This window comes from Hippocampus zosterae, chromosome 3, assembly GCF_025434085.1.
Source record: "Hippocampus zosterae strain Florida chromosome 3, ASM2543408v3, whole genome shotgun sequence".
In the NCBI taxonomy this organism is placed as follows: domain Eukaryota; kingdom Metazoa; phylum Chordata; class Actinopteri; order Syngnathiformes; family Syngnathidae; genus Hippocampus; species Hippocampus zosterae.
Genome location: NC_067453.1, coordinates 18,668,256 through 18,682,375, shown reverse-complemented (window position 1 = coordinate 18,682,375; position 14,120 = coordinate 18,668,256). Strand labels below are relative to the sequence as shown.

At 40.7% G+C, this 14,120-nt stretch overlaps 1 protein-coding gene across 1 annotated transcript; it reads left to right on the top strand.

The window, feature by feature from the left end:
- The first annotated feature begins 746 nt into the window (after positions 1-746).
- Positions 747-13,099, top strand: LOC127598042 (tyrosine-protein kinase CSK-like). Its single transcript, XM_052061546.1, has 13 exons — positions 747-1,185; positions 7,739-7,815; positions 7,959-8,072; positions 8,171-8,295; positions 8,677-8,896; positions 9,463-9,556; positions 9,646-9,711; positions 9,833-9,932; positions 10,353-10,443; positions 10,509-10,582; positions 11,295-11,490; positions 11,585-11,671; positions 12,156-13,099. The coding sequence occupies exons 2-13, from the start codon at positions 7,807-7,809 to the stop codon at positions 12,348-12,350; spliced, it is 1,371 nt and encodes a 456-aa protein (XP_051917506.1). The 5' UTR covers positions 747-1,185; positions 7,739-7,806; the 3' UTR covers positions 12,351-13,099.
- Positions 13,100-14,120: the final 1,021 nt, after the last annotated feature.

Sequence of the window (14,120 nt, the reverse complement as noted above, 5' to 3'; positions counted from 1 at the left end):
TTCAGATTCAATGTTGTCTTATCAGAGGTGCTGATTGGCTACATCGATATAAGAGGACAGATCCCTTCCGATGTGTTTCACCTATCAAGTATTGTTCTGACCAACCAACCAGAGGACATAAAAATCTTGACTGCTGTGTAAAACAGATTTGAAATGTGATAGGCTATATAAACTGTCACAATGCCTAGTATTTAAAATAAATTACTGACACATACTGGAAGTAATGCAGCCTGAGCCAAGAGAAACACATAATGAGAATAAACTATTGGGAATTGATGCTATTTTTTAACACGTTAATGCTCCTAATGAGGTTTGGGTGTTTTGAGCCTCTGCACTTTTTAACTGTTATTTTATATTTATATATAATTACTGTTATAATTATCTGTAATGAAAATGATTCTGAAAATGTTTAATTGATAGTTATCTGTATAGTATGATGTACTACGGAAGAGGATTAGGGCCAATGAAGAAAGAAAAAATAAGGTTGGCAAGATTCTCACTTTAATCTCAGAATCCTGATTTGACTTTAATCTCAGAATTCTCACTTTAAAATCAGAATTCTGACTTTAATCTCAGAATTCTGACTTTAAAGTGAGAATTCTGACTTTAAAGTCAGAATTCTGAGATTAAAGTCAGAATCTTGCCAACCTTATTTTTTCTTTCTTCATTGGCCCTAATCCTCTTCCGTATATGACTGAATATTTCACTGGAGACAAAAATTGTACTGTATTTGTGTTTGGTACACTCGTTCCAAAATGGCGGCCACTTTGACTGACCGTGCGTAAGTGACAAATATAGGCGTGATAAAAAATATGAAAGGTGTGTCAGTGTGTAATTGTGTGACGCCAACCGAGATTCTGATCTAACCAAACAAGTATTTTAATCGGTGAAGTGTCGTTAGTTTCCGTTTTGTTGTCTATCTTTGCTCCTCATTTTGGAGTCAATTTTTGTGTCACTTATTTTGTTTGCTTGTACCGTGTATAGCTCGGCACTCCTGGGTGGTTTTGAGGAAGTTTCGGGACACCTGTGACACTCCCCCTGTCAGCATTTGGATTGATACTGACTGGGCTTTGACTTTTACTGACGCTTGTTTCTTTTTCCTGCGTGAGAAATTCTGTACGTTGCCCAGATGAAAACGAATTTGGGGTATTCGCGCTGCCTGGAGTAACGTTGACCCATAATCAGGTATAGTAAATGTTTATTTTAGAGCCTTTCGTGGTACCGAGATTTTGGGACTGTCAGTTTTTAATTAAGTACCGTACTTAATTGTTTTCAATTAATTGTATTCATTTAATAACGCTGCTCTGATTCCTGTCACCTCACGAGCATGTGCTGATATGGTCTCATGTAAAAAGCTAAATGATAAAAACAATCATTCGCAGTATTAGAAGTGTACCATTATTAAGGCGACATCTCTAGGTTTTCTGGATTTGGGGGTAAACAGTCCCTCGGAGATGCACAAAATGTGAGTGAACATACTGCAACAGCAAAAAAATTGACAAACACCAGACTAAGAACGTAAAGTATTTTTTCAATGTTTTTCGACAGATATAGCAAATATAAAATGCTGCTACAATTGTGTGTGCGCGCACATGCATGCATGCATGCCATTGTGTATGTAATCGATGTCACCTTTCATAACTTTGCAGTACAGTAGTAGGTAAACCCAGTGTTGAGAACGGTCCATGTAAAATGCATGTTAACCAATAATAAAATGACTAAAGCTAAACTTCCTCAATGGCAATCAATCTTATGGCTATTTTTGAGGGATTCTGCTCGCCTAAAATAGGCCAAGTGATGCCACTGCCATAAATCACGTTTCAATAGGTGGAAATAGGACATTGATTTGTTCTCGGGTAGATTTTATTTTAGATGTGTCTTTATGTCTGAATAATACTGCATATGGTACTTTTATGAGTTGGCAATGCTTAGGGAAAGAGGGGCCCATTGAAATATAAAGTCAACATTAATATATGACACTTTTTATGTCACGAGGAGGAAAGGAAAGATAATCGTCTTATCAAAGCAAATTTGGACAATTAAATGCTTCAGATTTTGTGGCAATGGTTGTGGTAAGGCCCTTTACATAGCAAAGTAAAATTGAAACCAATTTTCAAGTCTAACCTGAGTGACAACACAACTCAAAAACCTTCTTCTGGATGAATGGGTTTATTGGGCACACTATTGTGGGGAGGTTTGGAACATTTAAAAGAAAAACATCTTGCAATACTGTATGAAAACCTGTGATATTGTAAAAAAAAAACATGTGATATTAAAAAAAAGTACAGTTTTGTGGGGTTTTTTTTGCATAATGACAGCACTGACAAAGAAAAAAGGCTGGTCCTGTCATTTTATGTTTCTATTGGCTCAGGGGTGCAAACAATCATGGCTTCCATGTACCGTAGTTTCACAGTGTTTGTCTGAAGCGAGCGAGCAGTAATGTTGTTGTTTTTTTTGGACAGATGTATTGCTTTTAATATCAAAACAAAACGACAAAGATATTGTGTCAATTTTAATATCGTCATAATTAAAATAATTATCGTACAATAATTTCATTTTCAATAAAACATTTTGAAAGCGCTATCCTTTTATTCAAATACAAGAAACTCTTTCAGATTGACATTGCAAGAAATGCAAAAACAGACATTGATCATACAGTGCATCCCTTCTCACTTCAGTGCACCTCCAAGCAAACTGACACAGAATCTCAGCTGCACACGTGGGCAGAATTTTCCAGTCGTGTTGCTGCTGTACACTGATGACATAAAAGCGACATACATGTAAGCCCGCTTTCCAAAAAAATCACACATGTTTTTTGATTGACCTTGGATATACATGAAGAGGACTGATTACTGTATGTCAACAAACAAGGGAGCGGCAGATTTGAACGTCAGCATTCCTGTGCTGTCTTTCTTGGTGCAGTCTGACTGGTGAAGTAGCAACAACTTTTGACTTGTACAAGATAAGAATTTGATGTTGATCAACCAGTTTGACGGCAAAAACAGAGGACCACTGCACTCCAGAGGGTGTGACCATCCCTCTTGTCTTTTGCATATGGTACTCTGGCTCCATGATATTGGGAAAAAAAAAGAAATATATTTTGCAATATGAAAAAAAACATTTCACCATTCGACTTAAGTTAATCTGCACTGATCCTACCTTTGTGTAAATGTTGACATTTTTGCCTCTGCACGGGCCAATCCAGACATTTTTCAGTAGGGCGGCCAGGGTGACAAAACATCTCAGCAAGAGGTGGCCAGGCGGGATTCGTCATTCTTTATCCTACTGTCGGCAGTCAGTGTGTGGTGACACATATCCAGAACAATGCCCATCACACTCATAATCAAACAGGAACAAAGTTAAAAAGCAATAATTTGCTGAGCTTTATTTTCCAGACAATACCATTTCCTTTGTGTACTTTCTGATTGTCTCCTGGACTGATTTGCTAGCTAACAGCTAACCAGGGTGATCAATTGTCACAGATTGCAGATGCCGTTTTCCAAACTGCCATCAATGGCAGATTGATTCAAATCTGATTTAAAAATAAATAAATGCATACAAATCACAATGATACAAAAGTCTCTTCATTCTTAACAATTCTCAATGTTTGTTTTTGCTTAGGGTTGTTATGAGTCTCTGTGCGTGTAAGATTAGTATGTTTGCATTTTATGTATGTCCTTGGGTGTCTTGAAAGGCGCTTATAAATAAAATGTATTATTATTATTATTGGAACCGTGCCTGTGGAAGGTATGATGATAATTATTTGTCTGCCTGCCATATTCTTTTGTTTGCGTGCTGTGGTGTGACAGGAATGACTTTAACACTTTCCTGCACCCTGTAACCTGATAATACAATACAATATTATACATGCTGATTTATGTAGCGCTTTCACAAAATGGGAAGCTGTCCACTGTGGTAACCGCTGTCCTTGAAAGGCTTCATCGAAATTGACAGTAAAATTGGAATCTTCTTTGCTTTACATAGGTTATTTTAGAATATGCATTTAAATCAATTGGTACATGTCATTCAAATATGCAATTAAAATATATTTTTTAAAACACACACACAAACAGAAAATGGTGGAGAAAAAAAGTGCAGCGGTTCATGGTTTGAATCCGGCCTCAGGCATTCCTGTGTGGAGTTTGCGGGGGGTTTTCGCCGCCTACTCCTGATTTCTTTGCACGTTCCAAATCAGAATCAGAATCAGAATCAGAATCATCTTTATTGGCCAAGTATGTAGAACACACAAGGAATTTGTCTCCGGTATAACACGCTGCACTAGTATCATCGTAAACAACAAAATCATTGAACCATTTTAGAGTATACCAGTAGTTTTGTAATACCATTTTGTGGTGCAAGACGAGTGACTGTCAGTGACTGTTTAAGGAGTTAATGGCTAGAGGGAAGAAGCTGTTCAAGTGTCTACTGGATTTGGTACGCATAGATCTGTAGCGTCTGCCTGAGGGGAGTGGCTGAAAAAGGTGGTGGGCAGGGTGCGGGGGATCCAGGAGGATTTTCCGTGCCCTTGTCTTGATTCTTGCAGTGTGCAAGTCCTCAAGAGTGGGTAGGGCGATGCCAACGATTTTTTCTGCCGTCCTAACTGTCCGTTGAAGTCGGATTTTGTCCTTTTTTGTGGCGGCCCCAAACCAAACCGTGATGGAAGAACACAGGATTGATTCGATGACTGCCGTGTAGAACTGTCGTAGCACCTCCTGTGGCAAGCCATGCTTCCTCAGCAGCCTCAGGAAGTACATTCGCTGCCGGGCCCTTTTCAGGATGGAGATGGTGTTGACTTCCCCCTTCATGTCCTGGGAGACTGTGATTCCCAGGAACTTGAAGGTCTCGACGGTTGACACAGGGCAGTTGGATAGTGTGAGGGGCAACTGAGGAGAAGAATGTTTCCTGAAGTCCACGATCATCTCTACAGTCTTGAGCGTGTTCAGCCCGAGGTTGTGTCGGCCGCACCAGAGCTCCAGCTGCTCCACTTGTTGGCGGTACGCAGACTCGTCGCCGTCTTTGATGAGACCGATGACCGTGGTGTCGTCTGCGAACTTTATGAGTTTGACAGCTGGATCTGTTGAGGTGCAATCGTTTGTGTAGAGAGAGAAGAGCAGTGGCGAGAGGACACATCCCTGTGGGGCTCCAGTGCTGGTGGTGCGTATTGATGATGTTGTTGCTCCCAGTCTCACCTGTTGTGTCCGTCCCGTCAGGAAGCTGAGGATCCACTGGCAGATCGCAGGAGACACACCGAGGTGGAGTAGTTTGGGGGTGAGGAGTTCCGGGATGATGGTGTTGAACGCAGAGCTGAAATCCACAAACAGAATCCTTGCGTAGGTCCCTGTGCTGTCGAGGTGCTTGAGGATGTAGTGCAGACCTATGTTGACTGCGTCTTCCACAGACCTGTTTGCCCGGTAGGCAAACTGGAGAGGGTCCAGCAGGGGTCCAGTGACGTTCTTTAGGTGGTTCAGCACAAGGCGTTCAAAGGACTTCATGACCACAGACGTCAGGGCGACAGGCCTATAGTCGTTCAGTTCCGATGTTGCCGATTTCTTGGGAACTGGGATGATGGTAGACTGTTTGAAGCAGGATGGGACCTCACACAGCTCCAGGGATCTGTTGAAGATCTGTGTGAAGACCGGAGCCAGCTGGTCAGCGCAGACTTTCAGGCAGGAGGGGGACACTTTGTCGGGCCCCGGAGCTTTCTTGATCTTTTGCTGCTTGAAGAGCCGTCTCACGTCCTGTTCGTGGATCTGTAGTGGAGAAAAAGAGGGTGGGGGGGTAGGTAGAGTGGTTTCTGGTAGAGGTGGGTGTGTGTGGGAAATGGGGGTGTCCTTTTCAAATCGGCAGAAAAACATGTTTAGTTCATCAGCAAGACTCTTATTGTTCACTGTTTGGGGGGATGGCATTCTATAGTTAGTGATTGCTTTCAGGCCATTCCATACAGATGCAGAGTCGTTAGCAGAGAACTGGTTTTTCAGCCTCTCTGCATAGCTTCTCTTTGCGATGTTAATTTCCTTCGTCAATTGGTTTCGGGCATGTTTGTACAGTGCCCGATCTCCACTTCTAAATGCGGCCTCTTTCTCTTTCCTGAGTTGCCTGAGTTTGGGAGTAAACCATGGCTTGTTATTGTTAAACGAGCGGAAGGACTTCGTTGGTACACACATGTCCTCACAGAAACTGATGTATGATGTTACAGTGTCTGTGTATTCATCCAGTGTGCCCGTTGAAGTTTCAAAGACGCCCCAATCAGTGCAGTCTAAGCATTCTTGTAGAGCTAGCTTTGCTTCATCTGTCCATTTTTTCACAGTAAATACCAAATAACAAGCAAGGTTAATGACAGACTCTAAATTAGGCCTCTAAAATCTCTCTCTGAATGTTCAACAGTCACTACGGTTCCGTGCCAGTTTTTAAAGTGGCATCCAACCAATTATGGATTTTTTGGGGGGGGGGGCAGATTACAATAACCGATGAATGGTCCAATGAATTTCGAAAATATATAATTAATTGAATAAATGCTTTTTTTGGCTACCTTAACACTCACGAAAAGAAATTTATGAATCTCAAGCAAAACATTTGACTGATTTAGAATACTTCGTCCTATAATAGTTGTTTAACTTTACAACAGAGCGAAAAAGCCGTCGCTTCAAATAAATAAATGTTTGAACGTCATTGTCTTTTGTAATGTTGTAATGAATTAATGTGTAGGGGAAAAAAGCAATCAAAATCAGCAGGTTTTAGACTACAGTATTTGAAAAGGGCTGATAAGGCCCGTTTAAATCTGCCAACCAATCAAAAGTCAATGGCAAAATTGTTTCCTAGTAAGCAGAAATTAACTAATTTTAGATCGTTATTTAGTTGAATGCATTCGGGTTGTGCTGTAGTTCAAATAATTATTTGGAAAAAAACATTTGGAATCCTTTAATGTGGTCGGCTTTGAAACGTCATAATGCGGTGGATTAACGGGTGTGTTCATGGTTTTGTCATCTGTCATCTCCATGGTGACCCCCTCCCTCAAAGGACATGACAAAAGAGGAAGTAAACATGATTTAATTCTGACTGCCTCGCCGTAACTGCGTGTCATGGAAATATAAAGCACAATCTTTGATTCCAGAGTTGCTGTCAAAATTCTTTCCTGCACTGTCAACCCGGACAAGCTTGAAGAACAGAGTTTATTTTGGGGGGGAGGAAAAAGCTGTGATTTTCTTCTGGGAATTGAACCAACACGTTATGGACTGTTTAGCATCACAGATGTGTCCATAGCAACCGACTTTAGGTGAGAGGTGAGGTGAGGTGTAGCCCCCTCTACTTGCTTGTCAATCATTCGTGCCAGTTTTCAACTAAAAAAATTCAATTAGCCTAAAAATCATGTTGTCACACTCTTAAAATAATGACCTACATCATAGCTTGACCCAAAAATAACAACATATAAAAACTTTTTTCTATAAACATCTCATCCAAATGCTTGCCACATCTGCTTAAGTCGGCTCCATCCTTAGTGAAATATATTTGATTCTACACCTGAAATTAAATTATTAATAAAAATAATAGAATCAGTATTTGGTTCCATTTTTCCTGTTTTCTGGAGAATAAAATCACATAGGCCATTATTTTTTGAGGGTGAAGATATGATGAAAACGTTTTTTTTTTTCCTGGAATAAAATGACACTGCTGTGAATTATTGAGAATTGAGTCTGTTTTGCCTTCCAAAGATTTTACATTTGACCATCATTTCTTTCAGTGTGTGCATCAGATGAAATGTTTGCCGGCAGAAGGCGTCATCTGTGAGGGAATTTGCACCGTCTCAGCATGGCAAAGGTCAACTCTTCTTGTTTGTTGAATTTGTGGTTGTCTCCGATTTCCCCAAAAGAGCAAAATAATCGAAGTTTGTTCACAATATGCCAGATGAGCGCAAACCCCCAAAAATGACCCTACATTTTGATGTGTATGATTTCCAATAGACTGCCTGGCCCAAAGGCACAGTGTGTGTGGCAAGATTTGGCTTTAAAGGCTCTTTAGAACACCACCTCCCCTTTAATGAAGGAGATCTCTTGACTATCATTGCGGGTACAGAGGTAAGACTTGTATTTTGTGTGTGTGTGTGTTTTCTTTAATGCTCATCGGCTAGCATACACTATTTGCCGGTTTTCATTGCCGACTCATTGTCTTGCAGGATCCAGAATGGTGTATAGCTAAAAATGAAGCAGGTCGTGAAGGGGCGGTTCCCACAGGACGTATTCAGAGATTCTGTCACAATGTGACAGCTGTTGAAAATGGCAGCGAGCTGAATCTCATGCCGTGAGTGTCCAAATTAAGTTTGTTCATTTGCTTCTGGTGAAACAAAGTTTAAGTACAGTAAACGGCCTGTGCCTTATGTGTTTTGTTGTATTATTTTGTTGTTCTGATGACTTCAAAATGGCACCACGAGCCTTTAGGCCACATGCCTTTACAGCAGCTCCTATACTTTTTGTTCTTCTACTTCTTCCTTTCATAACTTTGCTGCTGTAAATTGGGAATGTCTCCATTGTGAGATGAATAAAGGTTTTCTTATTCTTAACCACATTTGTTGATTCCGCTGTGGCTGAACAATATGTGCTGTACGTTGTCTTCTTCCGATATAAATATACCTACGTGTACTGTGGCTGTAAAATAATGGTACCTCCGCGGTTGTCATTGCAGATGGTTTCACGGCAAAATAACCCGGCTCCAGGCCGAGCGCTTGCTCTCCCCACCAGAGATGGGCCTCTTCTTGGTGAGAGAGAGCACCAACTTCCCAGGGGACTACACACTGTGTTTGAGCACCGACGACAAGGTGGAGCACTACCGCATAAAATACGGCAATGGCCAGCTTACCATTGACCAGGAAGTGTACTTTGACAACCTGATCCAGCTGGTGGAGGTACAACCTGAAAGGAGCCTTTTATTGTGTAATCATCTTCCTTCGTCGTATTTTATGTTCGGCATGTTGGTTACGCCAGCTGCAGGATTCACGCATGAAAGCAGCAAACTGGTGCAATCGACGTTCTTCCATCAAAATTGATGCCCTTGAGTTTACCAAAGGAGTGCAAGTCAACTCATGCCAAAAGGACAATGCTAAATAGCTTTCCTTGACCGTGTCAATTAAAGCTCTTCCCGGGGGGTGGGGCAAAATATTGAGAATTTTTCATTTTTATTCTTTTTATTTTTAATCAGGATCCAAAAATTACTTTGATTTCCACATGACTCATAAAATGTTTGTGCTCGTCTGGATAAAGATGGAGACTGAGGAATTTAGGTTTTTGCCATAAACCAGAGAGTACGCGGTGTAAAAACAAAAAAATATATATAATAATCTGGAGCCCACTTAATGTTACCCCCCCCCCCCCCCACACACACACACACACACTCTTTATTAGAGCAATTTACTTCAGTTTGAGTTATTCCCTCAGCCCACTTTCCCCCTTTTTTTCCCTTTCCTTTCCAAAGCACTACAAAAGCAAAGCGGATGGGCTGTGCACTATTCTAATCAATCCAAAACTGGAGAAGGAGACGGTCGCTGTCCAAAATGAATTTTTGAGCGGTGAGTTCATTTGAGTGCATTGATATTCACATGCGGACTGCTAGTAGTGTGTGATTGTTGCATATCTCCCGCCTTTGGCTCACCTACAGGTGGTTGGGTGATGAACAGACAGGAACTCAAGTTACTGAAGATCATTGGCCGGGGAGAGTTTGGAGGCATGTAGCCATTTGAATTGTCCCCCCCCCCCCCCCTCCATTCAACATTATTGTTGATTTGTTATGACATATTAGGACACGGTCAATGTTTCAATGTTAATTGAGAGTGTTGTGTTTGCAGAGGTCTTGTTGGCTGAGTACAAAAAGACTCAAGTAGCCGTGAAGTGCCTTAAAAATAATACTACTGCGCAGGCCTTTATTGCAGAGGCCTCTGTCATGATGTAAGTCATCCAGAAAAATTGAAAGCATTCACATTCCTGCTCCCGTGTTCCTCAACTTTTTTTTTTTTTGCAGCCCAGTTTCCATTACGCTTCTTCTCATTTTTAATATCAACAAATTCAAATAATTTAATGCCAGATTATTTTAGCCCATAGAAAATTAATTTTCCTTCATTTTATTAGGCAGCGTGCATCGACATTAAACGCGCTAATATCGATGGCATCTGGTTCCTTGAAAGAAAAAAAAAGTTCAAGCCGATCAAGTATCAAAACAATGAGATACCCAGCGCAGCAACATCCTGGCCATTTTTGAGTAGTTGACGTACACGGGATTGTGTATTTTTTAGGTTTAAGGCTCTTAAGTATTACTGGATAAAAATGAAGAAAGTCCAAACTCACCTGATTTCTATTCTCTCCTCAAAGGAAGTTAAGCCACAATAACTTGGTGAAGCTGCTTGGAGTGATTTCAGAAGCGAACGGCAACTTGCTCATTATTACTGAATACATGAGAAAGGTGAGTGTCTGTCTCATCTATCGTCAAGATTCTGAACGCATGACTTATATGTGGGTATTTTTCAGGGTACCTTGGTGGACTACCTACGTTCCAGAGGACGGACAGTACTCACTCGTGTTTCTCTACTTAATTTTGCAATGTGTGTACATTGCACATCAACAGTTGACCACCACTGAACAGTGTTTAGGGCAAATTATTAGACTATAATGAGCAAAATTATTATTATTTTAGTTTTTTTAATTGCGGCCTTTATGATTTGAAAATTGAATTCTACTACATTACCATGTCAATTTGAATTTGATTCTTTATTCGGTCCTAGTGTGTAAGGCACGGGTGTCAAATTTAAGGCCCGGGGGCCAGATCTGGCCCGCCACAACACTTTATGGGCCCGCGAAAGCAATTCAAGCATGTCAACTTCCGTGATTCTTGCATAAGAATCAAAATTTAAAGTTGTCCTATATGATGTAATCATTACAATGTTTGAACAATCCATTATTCTTGACTTCTGATGTCAAAACTAGTTAGCCATCTATTTGTTGCTCTATGTTCAACATTGACATGGTTTCACTGTCATAACGGTTCTCCAAAGGGAAACCGTAACTCCAATTCGGCCTGCGACAAAAATGAGTTTGACACACTCCTGGTGGAAGGCATGACTTCTAGTTTTCAATATGCCAAGATGAATGTCAATTTCTACAGGCTAGGACTATGATTATGAGCTATAGCTTCACAATATGATAATTATCCAGAATGTACAATGTAGAACAAAATGAATCAACAAAACAAAATATTCAATCAACTATTTCTTCTTTTTTTTGTGCACGCTTGGCTAATTGTTGGTCTTTTTGCAGGCATGTCTGTGAGGCCATGGTATATTTGGAGACAAATCACTTTGTCCACCGAGACCTTGCAGCACGTAACGTCCTGTTATCAGAGGACCTCATCGCTAAAGTCAGTGACTTTGGTTTGACTAAGAAGGTGTCTTCCCTTGAGGATACGAACAAACTGCCAGTCAAGTGGACGTCACCAGAGGCCCTCAAAGAAAAGGTAGCTTTGTTAAGTGGTGAGGATGGGTTTTTTTGGGGGGGGGACTAAGCAAAGTCATCTTCAGCAGTATTTTTTTTTGTCTCTCCCTCAAAAGAAATTCTCCACCAAATCAGATGTTTGGAGCTTTGGTGTTTTGCTTTGGGAGATTTACTCATTTGGTCGAATGCCTTACCCGAAAATGGTAAGTATGCAGGATATAAGGACAGAAAGCATTCTATAAGATCATGTATATTGAAGTACAACTGGAAGTGAGAGTTAATGTTTGCAGGTGTAGTAGTGAACAGCCTATTTGAAGTATAGGGAGTCCTCGATTTACAACGGATTTCCATTCCCATGGATTCATAGACAGTGCATCTGCGCTGTGGCACCAATGCCTTCAGATCCGTGTTTTCGTGTCAGCGTAAGGCTAGCTGTGCATTTGCCAATATGGCAGAACGGTCTGTGCCGAGACGGCCGGGCGGGTCCAGCAGAATAAGTGTCTCGCAGAGGCACCTGGTGGAGTGACATTTAAGGCGCAGATGTGTATGCTACTTGTAAAAATCTTCAGAATTGCTTCAAAATTTTACCCCCCCAAAAATTCATATGAAACACTTCAATTTTAAATCCCATTTTATTTGCGTGTGTTGAAAACATGTTACAGTCTCAACTTTGTTCCCACTGTGTAGCAGTCCAAATTTGTGGTGCATCAATTGGAGAGCGGCTACCGGATGCCTTCTCCCGACGGGTGTCCTGAAACGCTCTATATCACCATGAAGGACTGCTGGCACTTGAACCCTGAATCTCGGCCAACTTTTAAATTGTTGAAAGAGCGGCTGTTCGTCATCAGAAAGGAACTCCGACAAATAGGCACGCAGCTCTGACAAGACACATGTACAGCACCTTCTACTTTCATCTTATCATTTGACAATCTTCACCACATTTACACCAGTTGAGACACATCTCTTAAGCCCCAATGAGCCTTGTTTATTTTCTGATTTGAGAAATGTCCTCTGTTCAACACTTCCTGTGTTCCTGTCTGAATGTTTGAGTCTGTTTTGTGCCACACGATGCAAGACTGCTTTATTATATCCTGAACGCACGAGCAGAAGAGTACACAGAGCACTGCAGTGCGCCGCGTGTACCGAACAAGTGATGAATCAGTGACATGTTGCTCATGCGTCATTCATTGCCTGATTCTGAAGTGCAGCGGAGCCTTTCAGGATGAACGTGAACACGCTGTGGAGATTTTCTCGGCTTTGGACCTTGCAAAGATGTCGGAGTTGCTGTACACAACACCGTTGAGGGTTTACCGTGAGTCAAGTTTGTTCCATTATGTTTTTGGGGAAGCATTTACATTTTCTACATGTTCTTTGTTTTTAAGTTATAGTTGCGCCCGCTATGGGCATCAATGTCATTTTAATGTGGGGCTTTTTAATCATTTAGAGCCCCAACTGAATGAATATGATCTTCATACCCATGATAAGTGTACGTAGAATGAATGTGAAAGTGCAAATCTATAATCTTGTTTTTGTAATCTTACTGCAGGTGTAAAACGAACGGAAGATGTGCGTGTTTTGAAGTTGACACAGTATTGTTTTTTCAAGTTTTAATAAAATACAAAAACAGTAAATGGATCCTCATTTTTGCTATGCAAACACTCTTAGTTTTTCCACTCAGAAAATTTACAACAAAAGATTGAGCTCTATTTTTTGTTCAATGTAGTGAGACTCAATTTATTTATGAATGAACATACACACCAAGATGCGCAGGTAAGGCTCAAGCAATCAACGTGTTCTGATTTGGATTACAGGGTAAGAGGGCATTTTCCATTGTCCAAGATATTCTGAGTTTGACGAACCTGAGCAGTTGTGAATATCTGAAATGTTCTTTATGAGTTGCCAAAACGGAATTACAGATATCTGTGCATCCATCCAGTTGAGAGCTCTTAAACGAAGATGGATTAGCAGGCGGTCCACTTCGTGTTGTGTATCCATAGCCGTGTATGCGTCATGCCAAATTACGGCGTGAGAAAAATATGAGCGTCTTGGTAGATAGGAGGAGGAAAAAAAGTGGCATTCCCCTAACTGGTAATCCTAGTCAGGGTCCACATACTTTAGTATTATTATACTATCCACAGAGTGCTGTGCCTACTTTTTGTCAACAAAATTTTCCTCATACCGGAGTAATTTTAGTTTCACTTCATAACCCCAATGTGTTTGCACATGTTTAACCAGTTTTGTTGACTTTCGTTGACAACTGTGACATTTCCCTGTCATACTGCTTGACTCGCATCCAGGTACGGTAAATCACACTTTAGAGTATTTTGAAGCATTAAGATGTTTTGTTATCTGTTATCTTTTACCTTTTTTTTTTAGGTTGGTCTTCCTTCCTGCTTCCTGTGCACTCGGCGTCTGTGTGATGTCAGCAGCGCTAGGTTACAGATATAATCTTGAAACGACAAGAAAAAAGTTGTAAGTGACTTAAATAATGTGGCTACACAAAGAGGTAGATGTTTGCAGTCTTTGGTCACAAATATCCGTACAGTATACTATTAGAGGTTTACCATGATTGTAATAGTTAACTCTCAAGTACAGTATGTTATTCGGTGGCAATCTGACATGAAATGTTTGTTAGTAGATTTACAGTTAAGA

What these genes read in the sequence shown, in the direction of transcription:
- LOC127598042 (XM_052061546.1), top strand. An exon ending in CCAAAATGAATTTTTGAGCG is followed by an intron (nt 9,557 to 9,645) that starts GTGAGTTCATTT and finishes GCTCACCTACAG; the next exon opens with GTGGTTGGGTGATGAACAGA. An exon ending in CAGAGGCCCTCAAAGAAAAG is followed by an intron (nt 11,491 to 11,584) that starts GTAGCTTTGTTA and finishes CTCCCTCAAAAG; the next exon opens with AAATTCTCCACCAAATCAGA.